The sequence below is a fragment of the Phalacrocorax aristotelis genome, chromosome 6 (genome assembly GCF_949628215.1).
Source record: "Phalacrocorax aristotelis chromosome 6, bGulAri2.1, whole genome shotgun sequence".
Lineage (NCBI taxonomy): Eukaryota > Metazoa > Chordata > Aves > Suliformes > Phalacrocoracidae > Phalacrocorax > Phalacrocorax aristotelis.
Window position 1 is genome coordinate 48898262 of NC_134281.1, and position 16262 is coordinate 48914523.

The 16262-nt window shown below is 41.1% G+C and overlaps 1 protein-coding gene across 2 annotated transcripts; it reads right to left on the reverse strand.

The window, feature by feature from the left end:
* Window positions 1-728: 728 nt before the first annotated feature.
* Window positions 729-15895, reverse strand: CMPK1 (cytidine/uridine monophosphate kinase 1). 2 transcript variants are annotated; one of them, XR_012661247.1, is made up of 7 exons: window positions 15641-15895; window positions 6130-6276; window positions 5101-5253; window positions 3763-3839; window positions 3586-3682; window positions 2333-3109; window positions 729-1787 (listed from the first exon to the last, which is right to left on the reverse strand). XR_012661247.1 is itself a non-coding variant. In XM_075097689.1 (6 exons), exons 1-6 carry the CDS (start codon window positions 15713-15715, stop codon window positions 3068-3070), a joined length of 591 nt encoding a protein of 196 aa, XP_074953790.1. In that variant the 5' UTR covers window positions 15716-15895; the 3' UTR covers window positions 729-3067. The 2 variants fall into 2 exon arrangements, 1 of the variants encoding a protein (XP_074953790.1); XM_075097689.1 differs by having other exon boundaries at window positions 729-3109.
* Window positions 15896-16262: the final 367 nt, after the last annotated feature.

The following is a 16262-nucleotide window of genomic DNA, read 5'->3' on the forward strand; positions in this document are numbered from 1 at the left end:
CATCAAAACATTTTTGTCTATGTACTTTTACCAGCAGAAAGATACCTACCACTGCTAGAAAAGCCCCTGCTTTTCTCATCCCTCTCAGGCCAGCTCTGCAAATCTTTCCAGAGTAAGGTTTCCAGTTCAACATAGTGTTTACTGGAAACCTACACATGAATAAAACAACCCATTTTGTGACAAACCTTTACTCAAAGTGTGAAGACGTATTTTAATATAAGTCTGGCAACCTCTCAGTTTCTTTTCTAAACAATATTCCGCTGTGCCAATCTCCTTTAAGAACATGGTCTCAAGTACAGCACGTAGGCATGTACTGCAAAGCAGCAAAACAGCATTCGGGAAATCAGAGCAAGGAAGCATGAGAAAGCAAGACAAAAAAGCTGTCTCCAACTGCAGCTGCGCTATCAGTTTGTGTTTCCTAGCCCAGTTCAAGTCCCCTTTCTTTCACAGATATGGCAAATGAATTATCACTGCACAACTACATGAATTGAGTAATTTGATAAACCTAAATCAAGAATAGGTACCAATTCCACAGGCATTTGACTGATCTTATCCTGTGCCTAACAGGGTCCCTCAGGACTTCAGTTTTGATGGTGAAAACTGAGCTTTTATACACATACCTGTGTGTATGCTGCCATGCAAGGTACCTAACGCTAATACACACTTTATATAGATAGATATATATGAAAAATAGCCCTTGTGACAGACAACTGTAAGCGAAGCACTCATACTGAGCCACAGAACAAAGTTTATTGGATCTCCTCAAATTCTTTGTACAGTTTTGCTGCTGAATGGACACAACACACTGGCATATTGCCTTTAATCTTTATTTCAATCATAAGTCCAACTTGAAAGAATTGGTAACACATTTAATGGCTTCTTCAATAAATAAAATAAAAAAATCTAGTCTTTGCACAGACACATTACAATCCACTCCAAATTCAGTATTGCCAAAACATTGTATTTTTCTAAAAACTTGCTCCAAAGCCTTTTTTAATTTGTTTCAGTACTTAAATACACAGAAAAGTATATGATGAGAGAAAACAGATACCCTATTCTGGAAAGAACTTGTAAAAAACAGTAACTTAGAAACAAAAGATAATTAAATATTTCTAATTAAAGAATCCTGTTTGAAGTCTTTTTGGAAAAACCCTGATTTCTAACCTTCATATCAAAACATGCAGTTTCGCTGGATCCTATCCTATGTCAGCATACTTATACAATAAGAATTAAATTCCATTATTTTTTTTTAAGGAGAAATTCCTAAAGTGAAAGCATTAGCTTCCCACACTCACAAAAGTCGTCATGGTCCATATATTCTGCAGCAGTAAACAGCTATTTGTGCTCAGTCCATTGTTTGAACTCCTACCATACTGGAAAAGATACTGCTTGTTGCCATACCCTTCTCTTCCCCAGCCCAGCAGCCTCAAGAACCTCAGTGAGATGAGAATTCATGCAAATAAAAATGTGCCTGCACAGATCAGATTGCAGGATAAGGACCAAGACATCTGATTCTAATTAGAAACTAGGCTTAATTTGAAGTTTTCCCTAAATGAGAGAGTCGTCAATAAAGAAAAGCTGAACCCCGAGATTTCCACATTGCAGTTCCCTGTAACTTGCAACATCGATTAGCACATCACAAACCAATTACAGTGTCAGTTAACGTAGGAAGAACCACACTATCACTAAAATTAAAACACTCATCTTCAAGCCTTCTGGAGCCTTCTTCAGTGGAAGCTTAGGGCATGCAAGGAATGCATGGTTGGGCCCCCACAGACCTATGCATACTATACGGGGAAGAGAAAAGGTTACTTTAAACAAAAGGCAGAATTACACCACATCTGTGCAAACATTTAAACCAGTTTGTTTCAACTGGTTATCTGCTTACCCCAACCATTACTGCTGACTGTACTTGGCTAATTCAAGAGAACATGATGAAGCAGGACCCAATTTGTTTAAGGGAATGGAACTTTTTTCTGAAAGTATCTTCCCCTCAGCTGACCACATTGTAATAAAAGTGCAATAATTTACAATCCTTTCAAACAAAAAGCTATTGAAGTTATACAGTTTTAGGGGAAACAAGTTCACTAGTTTAACGCTAAAAATATTTCCCCAGGTAACAAACCTTAAAGCATTCAGAAACACAGTATTTCAATAATAATAATAATAACAACAACAACAACACAGAAAATCCCTTCCACTTGTTACAAAAGACAGAACTGTTAGATTTTGCTTATTGTACACTATTTAAGAGTTTTGCCATCTTGTGAAGACCATGCTGTAATTAAGAATATAACTACCATTTAAAAGAAATGAATATGGAAATACTGACCTGACTTTGAAATTATGTTCTTAACCTTTTGCAAATGAAGACAAGGTAAAGCCCAGGGCCATGTCATCCAAGTACTCAAGAACTTACAAGACAGTTTACATCCAGAGTAATAAAAAAGCACCACTTTCCATAAAGTACTTTGTATGTCTACTGCTGAACAGCAAATTCAATGGTTTTGTGAGAACTGCTAAAACAGACTCTCATACTAACTGTAGCTTTGACTTACAGAATTCAGGTTTGGGGATAACAGGGAACATCATGACAAAATTTTACTCTGAAAAAATATCTGCTAAATTTGGTCCAAGCATCCAAAAAACAAACAAGGGCACACGAGTCCCTCATTGCCTAATGCTGCTGTTTAGTTGATCCTTAACAAAAAAAAAAAAAAAAAAAGGCATATGGCAATAAGGAATATGAAGGGCTGTCCATGATAGGCACAGAACTGTGACAGAATAAATAGTCTCTTCATAGAGATGTTTTAACTGTGGTTTTGCCAGGTGAGTAACTGAACTTGTACTAACTGAGAACCCTGAAATTTGTATACTAAAGCCACAAGAAATTATTTCCTATTTAAAAACCCGATCCATTTGTAATTAACTGCTTTTCCAATCATCATTAGATATGTGAAAAACAATTAAAAAAAAATCTTTTAAAACAATTACGAAGAGTGGACTGCAGTAGCAGCTATTCAAGCAAGATTCAAGCACAAGTTTAAATGAACTTTCAAACTGGGAATTAGCCTTCCTTGTCGAAAATTTGTACAACTTTTTCAAAAACCTAAAAAGAGAAAGAATATTAATTTTATAAAGTGTTAGTGAAACAGTTACTTCAAATTAAACCAGCACACGCAATAATTGACAGTATTTTAAAAATATATAGATTTTTCTTAGAACATTCACAGTAATTCTTTAACAGTGAAATTGTCACCAATTCTGGGACACAGAGACAGAACAGCAGTACTACTTCCGAAAAGCAAAAGCTGATGAAAGTAAAAAAAGACAAGACACTGTTAAACACAGAAACACTGAAAATGTGTTTAGTCCAGCTCATGTTCAAGCAGAACTAATGATTTCTTAGTAACTCGTATCTTAATCAGTTCTTCAAGAGTCAAAATGACAGTCCCACAATCTCCCTCAGTAATACACATCAGTGCTTAATTAGCACACTAACCACACATACAAACGTCTCGGAAGAATGCCAAAAATACGTACCCTGCCACTGTCATCCCATGGTTTTTTGCCTTATATACTTACTTCATCAACAGATTTAGAGGCATCCACTTTTCTGACTTTTCCCATTCTCTCATACAAATCTATTATAGGCTTAGTAGACTGCAGATATGTATGAATTCTAGGAGAAAGCACAGGGGAGAAAAGCATTACATAGTAAAATGCAAACAGAAGGGAACTGAAAAGTTTTGAAGATAGTACCTCTTTTCCAGACTCTCCCGATTATCGTCACTCCTACCACTGCTCTTGCCTCTTTCAAGACAGCGGCCAATACATATCTACAAAAAACATCAAAAGGATGACCACAACCAAGAACACAAGGTGCTATCTTGAAAGCAGGAACAAAACAAAAATCCTGAAAATCTAAATAGGCTGAGCACACACAATACTGTCCAGATCTGGTGGACGCAACCAGAACTCCCATGGAAAGTTAGATTCTTCCAGAGAGAAAGGATGACAGCTTTACACTTCATCAGTTTATTAAAATGGGGGCTCTTAAAATGGGATTGGGGACAGTGGAAGGAAAAGCAAACTCTGTGGTTTGACTGGATCCCCAACTTGAGACATTTAAAGAAGACATTAAAAGCGGCCCAATGAACATACGCTTCATGAATACATTTATCCTATGCCAGGATTTATCATTTATCATGCAAGAGGACAATCTTTCGAAATTATATTTTCTTACAAAGTACACCTATAGTAAAAAAAATCCAGAAGATCATGTAGGCATTGTTGTTTATTTTTAGACCTCGTAAAAAAAATCAGAACCCCCAAATTAACACCCCACCAAGTGAAAACACTCATTTAATCTTATTGAAATTTTTAAGTAGAAAAAATAACCCCTCGAGATTAAAAAAATAAATGCAATTAAGTAAAAAAAGTAACAAAATTTCTCAGAAAATTGGGGAAAAGAGTAAAAGGAGGAAAGTATGCTTAAGGTGCTGGGATTCTTATATCAGTTTTTATGCCTCGAGGGTGCTGACATATTAAAAAGATGGCATATCATAGCACTTGTTAAATGAATATAATGTATCACTGTCAAAACGCCCTTGTAATCTAATGACTTGCTGAATAAAATGTTGATTACTGGCTAGCCTATAGCAGAGCTCATAACTACGAAAATGAAGACTACTACTGCCAGCACTTTAGAATTAAAGCAGACATTGCTATCAAGTTCATTTTGGACTAAAAAACAGTTACTAAGAGTAAACGGAGTAATGTTTTCTGAAAGTTAGCTAAGTAGTTTTGTATACGTATATACAATTTTTATAAATTTTCCTTAATAATGCGATTGCCTGAAGTACTACTTCTATATCATTTATCCACACGTGATTATACCAAGGGCAATTAGCTGCCTGCTTTTCAAAAACGTGCAGTTTTTCATCTGCAAAAACAAACTGCCAAAAAAATCCTTGAAACTCACAGACCAAGTTTTCCACCTGCTCTTACACTAGCCCATTCACTACCTGACAGAGTTTTATGTTCTTGAATGACTCTCACAGTACAGCAAGAAAGGAAGCTACAGAATAACACACTTACCTCATTATCACAATCAAAAAAGAGAACAAAAGAAACATCTGCCTTTCCATCCATAGTCTTATTCCAGCCTTGAAGATTATCTTCATTCCTGGGAAAACCATCAATCAAGAACTTGTTCTTCTGGGAACTGGCAGCCATTGTTTGATCCATAGCCTGATAAGAGAAAATTCAATTCATTATCTCCTGCACATACAACAATTTATCTACTTATTAAATTACCCCCCAAATGTTGGCATGGTTAAGTTGAGAAGCATTTATTTTAGGATTATTGCAGATTTACAAAATGCATTTTTGTTTCACCTTCAATGCATGCTAATTAACTAACTGGTGTACCAATATGGCCTTTTTTCAAACTGAATTCACTATTTCATAAAGTTCAAAATCTCATAACATACAATCCCAGCTTTAAAGTAATTTTTCTACAAGATACTGGAAAGTCCTCTTACACAATAAGATGCCAGAACACCCCTGATCTAGAGTTATTTGTAATGGAAAAGCTTCAGATAAATTTAGTGCCTTAAGCAACAGAAGCCTTGTCTTTCTTAAAGGAGATATTCTGCTTATTTTCCTGGATATCTAATAAAGATAAAGGTTGGAGCTTTTCCTTCCACAGGAACATTAGTAGGTGCTCTTTTCCTTCACCTGGCTATCTACTTTGATAAAACTTACAGAAACTTAGTACCTTTAAGGCCTCTACCCTCCAGTCAAATATGACTGAGCTGACCAAGAGGTCCAAAAGCTAGTTAAGGGAAGTAAGAAATAAAGTTTCACTGATTTCCCTAGAACTACTAAAAAAAATAAAATAAAAATAATCCAATCTCACAGTTCCCCAGGTATCAGAGGCCATCACCTACTTCCCTCCAACCAGTCAGAAAGAAACATGAGTAATTGCTAAGAGAAGCCCAGTACACGATGTGCACGTATGTGTCTGCCATTTCATACTACTCACACTGGAGGCAATTCTTCCAGAATACGCTTTGATGCTTATTCTGCAAGAATGAACCAGCAAGGAAATAGCCCTTTTCTTACCCTCTTCAGCAAGCTGATTGTTATTTCAACTGGTACAATTTCCCCCTCCTTAATGTAGCTCTCAATGAGTTCTCCATACTGTGAGCCTGGTCTTTTTCGTTCATCTCGAAGGAGGTCACCAGCAGAAAGGTGTGTGTAGCCGTATTTCTGAAACGTGCAAAACAAACAGGCATAGACTCGCTTGAATTAGTACATGTTCAAAGTTAACATCAGTCAACAGTGTCAACCACACTTATCTTGGCATTAAAACAGAAAAATACAGGGAAAAGCATCTTGCTAGTGACGGATCTATTCCATCTTCACTGTGTAATCTGACAATACAGCATACTTGGTATGCACAGAAAGCACAGCATTACAGAGATTCTCGGGTAAAGTGTTCAACAGGTCTTTGGTCAGGCATTCACATACTGTTTTCAAAGGTAATTTTGCCATGTTTGGAAACGAGACAGTCTCAAAGTCCCCAAGGAACTTCCTGAAATGTTACAGTGTGCAATGAGACCTTTAACAGTCACCAAATTAGATACAAGCTATACCCCACCCTAACAGTTCAACTACTTAAAAATTTTAAGTGGTTAGCAGTTACTGGGTCAAGTCTTGATTTACACGGTGAAAAAGTTGAGATAGTGCCTTTCCTTGCTATGCTTATGCAATAGGTTTGTAATTTTATCTAATTACCCACTTAAAAGCACACAAGGTGATTCCAGGTCCTTTGGAGCTGGAGGAATGTTTCAAATCCTTATGTTCCCATTGTGGTTCTGGCACCAACTTCCTCTTCTGCCTTGGGCAAATCAGTTTTAACTCTTAACACTGCAGCTACACAAAGAGTCCTACGCACACACTCCTCCAAACCCAGCCCTGCATGCCAGCCCCTGCTACCACCTTCCTGGGATGACCATGATAATCTCGGGCAGTTCTTGGGGGAGCCTAGTGCCTTATCCTAACGATGGTATGGCAGATGAAGGTAAACAGCTATGCTAGTGCCACTCTATATCATCCCATGCACAGTAAACAGAAAAAGAACAGAGAGATCAGGTCCAAATCTATCAATTTGACACCAGTATGCAGGAAAACAGCAAACACCATTACTCTCTTCTTTCACCTCAAACCACATCTGAAAACAGTTGCTAATGCAAAATACCAATGAAAAGTATTTATTACACTTGAATTTCTCAGGCATTTACCATCATAAATGGACACCTAGTGCAAACATACAAATACACTCTTACCAAAGAGAAATGCATTGTTATAAAGGAAATTTCAAAGCACACACCAATCGTTTTCTCAGCTCATTTAACATCACAAGAAAACTAAACAAGTGTACGATGCTCCTTGACCAAATATAGTCCATAAAAACAGGTAATAAAGACATGTCCTTGGTGATTACTTAAGCTAGCTATACATCCAAAACAGAGTACATCTATACATACTCATCCTAAAGTTTTTACACAAAACAAAAGCAGCAGCAAAACACTCAGGGTTATCAGCTTGGCTGCAGCAACATCCAAAGCAAATTTCAAAAAAGGTGTCTGAGCAGCATAATAACGTGACTACACACTTTTTAAGGCTGTGAACTTGCCATTTAAAGACTTGGCTGCTGGACTGAGTACAACAGAAATATTACACAACCCACTAAGCGACTTTAAAAACATTTCAGTTGCTTTCCAATTTCACCCACAAAAGCATGGAAAGTTAGTTCTGCCATAGTCATAATTTAAGAAGGGATATAATTACCTAAATCTCAAAAACTCTACACAGCTGGCAAAAAAAAGGAAGCAAGATTTTGCTCTAAATAACTGTGAAGAAAAAGCTCCACAGACATCCTCTATAAGCTCACTGTATTCCAGCTTTAATGTGCATTGCATTTCGCTATGCCTGTAATTACAAATCTAAATATTAACTATGAACTACAGAAGCCATAAACTAGAAAAAATCTTTCCTCATAAGCAAGAAATCATACTCTGCTGAACCCTAAATTAACATGCAGTTCTTCTTGCTAAAGTTAAAGAATGATTATATTTTTAATGTCAAGTTTCTACAAAGGAGAAAACAGGAGGAAAATACAACCTCTTCGGTTTTAGAGGATTACCAAACCATGTCATTTTCCTTGGCATTTCCCTTTTCATGCATGAAAACGAAACCGAGTCAGACAATTTTTTTAATTCTCCGTCTTTTGCAACAGCAAACTAAAATAGTTTTTAATGGCTAAACAGGAAAGTAAAACATAGAAGTGTTTTAAAGTGGTGTTGTATAAATAGACTTGTTTTAGACAATAGTAAATTGTATTCTAGAGTAACCTTCAGAGTGGATTAACCAGGCAATAAGAAAAACAAACCTCTCCTTCAGGGGCAAAACATCTATTTGTTAACTGTACTGAGTCAAGAGCCAAAGAAAACATGTCGGTTTAAACAATGCAAACAAGCACAGAGAAAGGCTTGGCTGCTGCTCCATACACAGAGGGCTTCAGAGATGCGGTGCTCATGCTACTCTTGCCTGTTTTAATCAAAGCGTACAGGGCACAAAGTTTTATTTCATCTTAGGTGAGATCAACCCTCAGGAAGTGTCCTGAACTGGAGAAAATTGTCATGTGCCCAAGAGCTCGCAAAAGAGGCGGCGATGTCACTGCACAAAAACCAGGGCAGAACACTCTCACTTCTTGCCAAGGTTTGCACTGTGCCAGCATGATTTTCCAGCAGTGCCAAGTACATCTTGCAATTCCCAGAACGTGACTTGTTGCAACTATTGCCTAATTATTCTCCTCCGAAATCAGAAGGGGAGCAGGACTGTGGCTGCCAAACAATGAAAAAGCAGTTTCTCCGTTTCTTGAAGGAATATATGCTAGATTCATAACGTCAGACCAAAAGCAAGACTTGAAATAGAAACTAGGTTAAAAAAAGTTTCCAAACACTTGGATGCCAAGTACCTAAAATCTGGACAGATTTTTAGATTACAGAGAAGAAAAAAGAAAATATAGAATTAACGATTCAAACTTATTTCAGAGATAATGTTTTCTGCTATGCTAGCAGACTGGCATGCTGTTCTATAAGATGAAAAAAGATTAAATCAGTAAGTTGCTATTATACAAGTTCTCATATTTTTAAAACTATTTTATATTTGGAGAACCATAATCCAAATCTCTTATAAAAATTAACTGTGAATGAAAAAGATAAAAATCACCCGTCTTCAGCACGATTGCAGACATCTTCCTCCTTTGCTTTAAAAAAAAAAAAACAAAACAAAACAAAAAAACACGAAACAAAAAACCCAGACCAAACCCAGTGACATGGAAAGGCAAGCTCAGGTTTCCATCAATCCCATCATAGAGGTGTTAGTCAGAACAGCACTTAGCAGTACTGTACAAACAAAACATTGCTCACTTGTTGTCTCACAGTGGCCTGGTAAATGAGTCCCCAGTCAGCAGGACAAACTGGAACCTGCAGGCTGTACGCTCCCCATCTCCAAATCACAACCCAAGACCACAGCCTCCCTGGGATGCCCTTCTCTCCCCTGCCCTGTAGCCACTTCTAGCTTTCTTCTGTCAGTCAGGATTTGCAACTTCAACTCCGCAGACAGAACATGCTTTTGTTTTAGTAAATACAATAAATAGATGAATACAACTGAAAATACATGAGTCATATCTGTGTCACACTCAAATAAGGCGGAGTCTGCCCTAGCAATCTTCTTGAGGCAGTAAGGAAGGACCAGCAGTGTGCAGCAGCTGCTGCTGGGGCTCTTTACAGAGCCAGCTTTTGAGGGGTACGAGGTTTACTTCTGATTCAGCCCCGTGCGGTCCCAGCAACACAACTCTCCACTAAACACACAGCTTGAGACTTCCTTAAGTGAGCAGAAGCCAAGAAAAAGCAAGAGAAACACAAATTACTACTTTGACCTTGACTCCTATCTTGGCTTATCATTGTTACTCTGAAAATGAAAGTCACAGGGCTTAAGATCTAAACAAACAAAATACAAACTTTTATTGCCCTAGTTCTGACCTGTCATATCTTAGGCAATGTTAATAAACAACCGTAATTTGCTACATACACTATTCAAGAACTAATTAAAATAAAAATAGAACCATTTAAAGCCTGCAGTCTTCATATTTTCTTTTTTATCCTAAAAAGCTTTTGTCTGTCCTATTAGCAACTAGCACATGGAATTAAGACTTTGGGGTATAAACTATAATGCAGTAATAGACGCTCTGTCTGTTTATTCCAATAAAAAAAATTGAAGACGCTTTCTTACTTTGAAATATGTGCTTGCCTCTGGGGGAGGAAAAACTAACAAAAAAAATCACATTAACAAAACAAAACGTACAAAACCCACTGACAGTGCCCCAGGGAAGTGGGGGCCAAACAGAGCACCCCAGTGCCTCAGGAATGCTGAGCTCAATAAAACGCACCCAGTATGTTTGGAAAAGTCCAAAATTCAATGCCCAGTGTTCTGCAAAATGAAAGCGTATAGGGATAAATCTTCACAGGGTACATTTAAATGATCCCTCACCATGTTTTAAATAAAGCTGCAATGTTCAGAACATAAACTTATATTCCAAAAAACAACTATGAGAACTTAAGGCTAAGTAGAATACTAATACTTGTCCCTCTTGAAAGACATTTCAGAAGTTGGGTTTAAAGCAAACAATATAAAAAATGTTTTTATTTCAAGGAAGTTAATGCTGTTTCTCAGCAGACTTCCAGAAGACAATTAACACAGGACAGCAAAACCTAAATCCACTGCTACTTTGAGAGGAGCATTTCTGATACAATGAGTTCTTATTTGCATTGTTTTCTTCACCCTAGGAAATCGCCTTATCATATACCCCAAAGCAATTTCACAGCTTTTTCCATTTGGACATTAACTTACGCTCTTATAAAGGAGAAGGCTCAGCATCCCACCTTATGGAATTAATTTTAGATTTAACCACAAACATACAGGATAGGGCTGTGGTGGAGACGAATTATACTTTAGGTACACAGAGAGGAATGTCTTACATACCCCTAATCCCTACAGAATCACCTTGCCAAAACAAACAAACAAAAATACAACTCAAATCTTGCTTGGAATAAAGACAAATTATTTTATTATTATTCTCTCCACCAACCAAAAAGCTTTGCATTTCAGGCAAAGGTTGTAAGGATTTAAAATTTAAGTACATGAAAGCATATTTTGTGCAGACCTGAAGACTGAATTTTTTCCTTGACTTTACCATAACCATTTAATAAGCAAAGTTCAGAAGTCAGCAAGAACACACATTCATTTTGTCCTACACACACACAACAATCTCGCAGTCACAGAAGATACACTGTGGAAAGCAGGAAGGTTATTGGAAAAACCTGCATTCAAATTACATCATTCAACTACTTGCTCAAATATTCTGCCTCACAGGACAGCTACGCAACAGTCCCCCACAGCGGCAAGCTCCACCTAACAGAGCTGTGGAAGGTTTCAGGAGTTCATCTGCAGAGCTGGAAAGGAGAAGATAACTTAAGAGGGAATTCTGCTTCATCCCTTCCTAAATAGGAGGAACTGGTCCAGAGCAACAGTTCTGTATCAGTGACAATTCTGTGAGTTTGCGGAACATACACGAGTATTCCCTCCCTATAAGAGAAAAACAGCCTGGTTCGGCTGTCTCTTCCTACCTTATCTGTTAAGATAAAGAAACCTAATTGCTTTCCTGCTGTTCCCTTTCGTACTCTGTGTCAATACCCATTTCTGCTTGTTAATACGTCTTCTTCCCTCAAACAATTTCTCCATTTTGGTCCAAATTTGCCATGAACATATGCCTTCTCCAGAATGAGGGACTCCAGCACACATATAGTGAGAGCAGTTATGATTCAGGCTAGTACTTAACAAATACATATTTCAGCTACAACATGTGACAGCCATCTCCCTTTTCAGGGAATGCAAAGCTTAGTCAGCAAAGCGATTACAATTCTTTGAGAAATCATTCCCAGGTAGTACATAACACCCCCTTTACTCTATAAAACACAGCTACCCTTGGTTTGTTAATAAAATCATTTAATGTTAAAATCATACAAGATCTCACCTCAGAAAAGTGAGACTTCTTCCACATGTGATGTCTTCTGTCCCAAATCTCTAGTATGAATAGCAACCAGGAAATATTTATAGCTCATACTGACCTTCTGTTCAGCACAAACTTCAGATTCACAGCAAGATACTAGGTCAGATTCATTCCAAATGTAAACTAATATTATTTAGTCAATTTACAACAAGGATGAATGAGGCTTATTATTACTCAGCTACAGACCCTTTTCTCTGTGGCAAGCTGCCAACAGGATTTAAAATCTGAACAAAAATACACCTTTAACCTAAAGGCAGCATTGACTGGATACAGGCTATCCAGCTGCCTGCACCAGGGATATCTGGGGAGCTACCAGGGGCCAGGCCAAGGACACATGCTTAAAAAAGGTGCTGCTCTCCAGTACCTCTGCTGCATTTCATCCACACTTCCCTGTTCATGTCCCCTTTTTCTAAAGTTTTCCAGCAGGCTCACATCAGTACAACTCTCCCTTCAACTACCTTAGACCCTCTCTCCCTCAAGGCTTAGCCACTGGCTCCTGTAGAGGTGTCTAAGCGAGCAGGAAGGCTGTCCATTGTAGTCAACAGGTCCGAGTGCTTTCTGCTGTTAGCGCGCTAACTTCAATCAACTTCTTTCAATGCAGTGAACAGGATTACCAGAATTAAAGCAAATTCACACGTATTAGTATTTGGACTTGACAAGCCTTGACAGGCTTGATGTGTGGGCCCGTGCAAACCTCACAAAGTTCAACAAGGCTAAGTGCAAGGTCCTGCACTGGGGTTGGGGCAATCACAAGCACAAATACAGGCTGGGCGGAGAATGGATTGACAGCAGCCCTGAAGAGGACTACTTGGGGCTGTTGGTTGATGAGAAGCTCAGCATGACCCAGCAATGTGTGCTTGCTGCCCAGAAGGCCAACCATTCTGGGCTGCATCAAAAGGAACATGACCAGCAGGTCGAGGAAAGTGATTCTCCTCTACTCCATTCTTGTGAGACCCCACCTGGAATGCTGCGTCCAGCTCTGGAGCCTCCAATGTAAGAAGGACATGGACCTGTTGGAGTGAGTCCAGAGGAGGGCCACAACGATTATCAGAGGGCTGGAACACCTCTCCTGTGAAGGCAGGCTGAGAGAGTTGGGGTTGTTCAGCCTGCAGAAGGGAAGGCTTGGGAAGACCTTACAGCAGCCTTCCCGTACCTGAAGGGGGCCTGTGGAAAAGCTGGAGAGGGACTTTTTACAAGGGCAGGTAGTGATAGGACAAGGAGTAATGCAAAAGAGGATAAGAGTTAGATTAAACGGAAAGAGGACAGAGTTAGATTAGATACAAGGAAGACATTCTTCCCTATGAGGGTGGTGAGGAGCTAGAACAGGTTGCTCAGAGAAGTTGTGGATGCCCCGTCCCTGGAAGTGTTCAAGGCCAGGCTGAATGGGGCTTTGAGCAACCTGGTCTAGTGGAAGGTGTCCCTGCCCATGGCAGGGTGTTGGAACTAGATGATCTTTAAGGTCCCTTCCAGCTCAAACCTTTCTATGATCCTACAACTTCCTTTTCCAGGCTTAGAAAGAAAATAAATACAGTATAAGCAAAGTTAATTTTCTTCTTTCATTTTTAACTGCAAATACAATTTGAGTAGCAATGACTCATTTGAACTCCTCTTATTACAGTGGTCTTTATCAAATTATGTTAGCCTATCAAGCCAAAGGCATGTGTATTTCTAAAACAGGCCAGCGGCTACAAAAGGTACTTCAGCCCTGAGGCTACATTAATGGTTTGATGAAAGCCATTAATGACAGCCTACAAAATTCCCCTACAGTTTAAGCTTATTTGTTTGCTATGGGCCAGGGGCAAAATTAGACCTTACCAAAAAAGCTTTATGAGCACTATGAACCTTTCATCCCACAATTTAATTTAATGAATAAGCCAGTTTGAATGACGGTCTGTAATTTGAGGTTAAAAGCCTTCAGAACTAAATTCATAACAGCATTTTTCAGTCTGGACCAAATTTGCATAACTTTGTTATACAACACTGAGGGCTGGGATATAACGGCAGCGTGAATAAACTGTAACAGCACTACCATGGCATCACCAGCATAGATGACATAGACGACAAAACGTGCCTGTGCCAGGAGTTGCGGAAACCAATAGTTTCAGAAACACAGGCACTGCTACAGTTCTTAGTCATTTATTTCAGCGCACATATGGCTAAACTTTGATCCTACACAGCTTTCAATAAGAAAAGTACATACAACTGCTCAGAAAAAAAAAAAAAAAAGAAAAAACTGTTTCAAATCCAACATACACAAATTTGGAAGCATTCAGCTTTAAATACTTCTGTAATTATCCACCTGAACACAAAGCCAAATCCCTAGGGGTTTTGGCTTTTAAAAGGACAGTACTACAATATGTAGCATTCACTCCTCTTCTTAGATACTTGTTCTAGCTCAAATGGCTGTAAAAATGTATTTGGAAAACAGAAAACGTGAAAAATATAGCAGAACATCTTCTCAACTATACTGTCAGTTTTAGGCACAAAACTATCTATGGGGTCATGACATCCTTTGACCTCTATCATATTCTGTCATAGAACAAAACTTTAGTTTTATTCTTAACATTTTACTTTCACAACTTACAGAGATGGCACCAGGGCAGCAAGCCAACACCCTGCAATGTCTACTGTACCAGCTCTTACGGTTCCGGGACAGGCTTCAGAAGACGTGGACCTTGAAAGTCAATGTATTCCCAACCACTGTAAACCACCTCGCTGCCACTCCCAAGCCACAAAACCGACAGCCCGAGGCGTGCAGGTGGCAGCCCTGCAGTCACCTACGTGGCCACACAGATGTGTGCAGATCCACCCACACAGGCCGGGCAAGACTGGCCTCGTAACGCACCACTGCCCAGGCAGCCAGGAGCTTCTCCAGGGCCACAGTCCTGCCCCTCACCAAGGCCCAGCAGGTGACCCGTGCTCCCACCCTAACTGCTGCTGCTAATTCCACACTGGGGCAGCCTCCAAGCCCCAAGCCTGTGTCCCACTCCGCAGAGTGGGTGCAAGCGAAGGCAGACCCACTAGTGGACTGAGGTCCCGGGCAGGGCTGAGGGAAGAAAAGGCAGGAGAAGGAAAAAGGCCTGCCCTGGCTGGGCTGCCTGGCAGGAAATGGAGGGTGAGCAGAGGGGCTGGAGTAGGGGCTGCCCCCACCGCTTCACCGATTAACGGGAAGATGCGAGTCAGTTATTTTTATTTTATCCCATCCAAGGGCCGGAAGGGGGGGTGTGTGTGTGCTGGATTGAGGCTAGACAAGAGCCCAGAGAGCTGGGGAGAGGCGGGGCTCGCCGCCAGGCGAAGGGGGACAGACGCCCTGAAGAGCACTCCGAACCCCAGAGAGGGGCCCACAACTCCCGGCCGGGCCAGCAGAGCCCCCGCGGCCGGCTGGGCAGCCTAGTCCCGTACCCGCCCCGCCGGCGGCGGGTCTTCTGCCCTCACCTCCACGATGCGCGCGCACTGCGTCCCCTTGCCCGCCCCGGGCCCGCCGAGGACGAAGACGACGACGGGCTTCATGAGGAGAAGGAGACGGCGGCGGAGCAGCAACAGGACAGCGGCGACGGCGCGGCGGCCGTGGGGCGGACGGGGAGCGGCGGACGCCGAGGCCGGGACCAGGGACGGGGCTGAGGCAGAGCCGCCGCCGCCCACCCGCTGCTGAGCTGTCCCCGCCGAGGGAAAGTGCTTCCGGGTCCCCGGCGGCGCGCGCCAGCCGGGAGAGGCGGGGCAGGGCGGGCGCGTGCCCGCAGAGGTGGCTCTGCCGCGCCCCCGACCGGCCACTGTGACCCGTCGGCTGTCACGAGCCCGTGCCCGGTCGCCGGCCCTGACCGAGCCGCGGGCGCTGCGGGCGCCTGACGGCCCGGGACACATGGCTGGGAGAGGCCAAGGCCGGAGCGACGCTCTAGCAGGACCGGGCAGGCGGGACCGTTGCGTCCGTTTATTTTGAAGCGCGCGGCGGCGCTCCACGCTGCCATGGCAACGCGGCCTTACCGCGCCTGCGCGTTCCCCGCCCTCCCGCTAACCGTTTATTTGCCCGCTGGTGTTTTTAAATCCCCTGCGCGCGCGC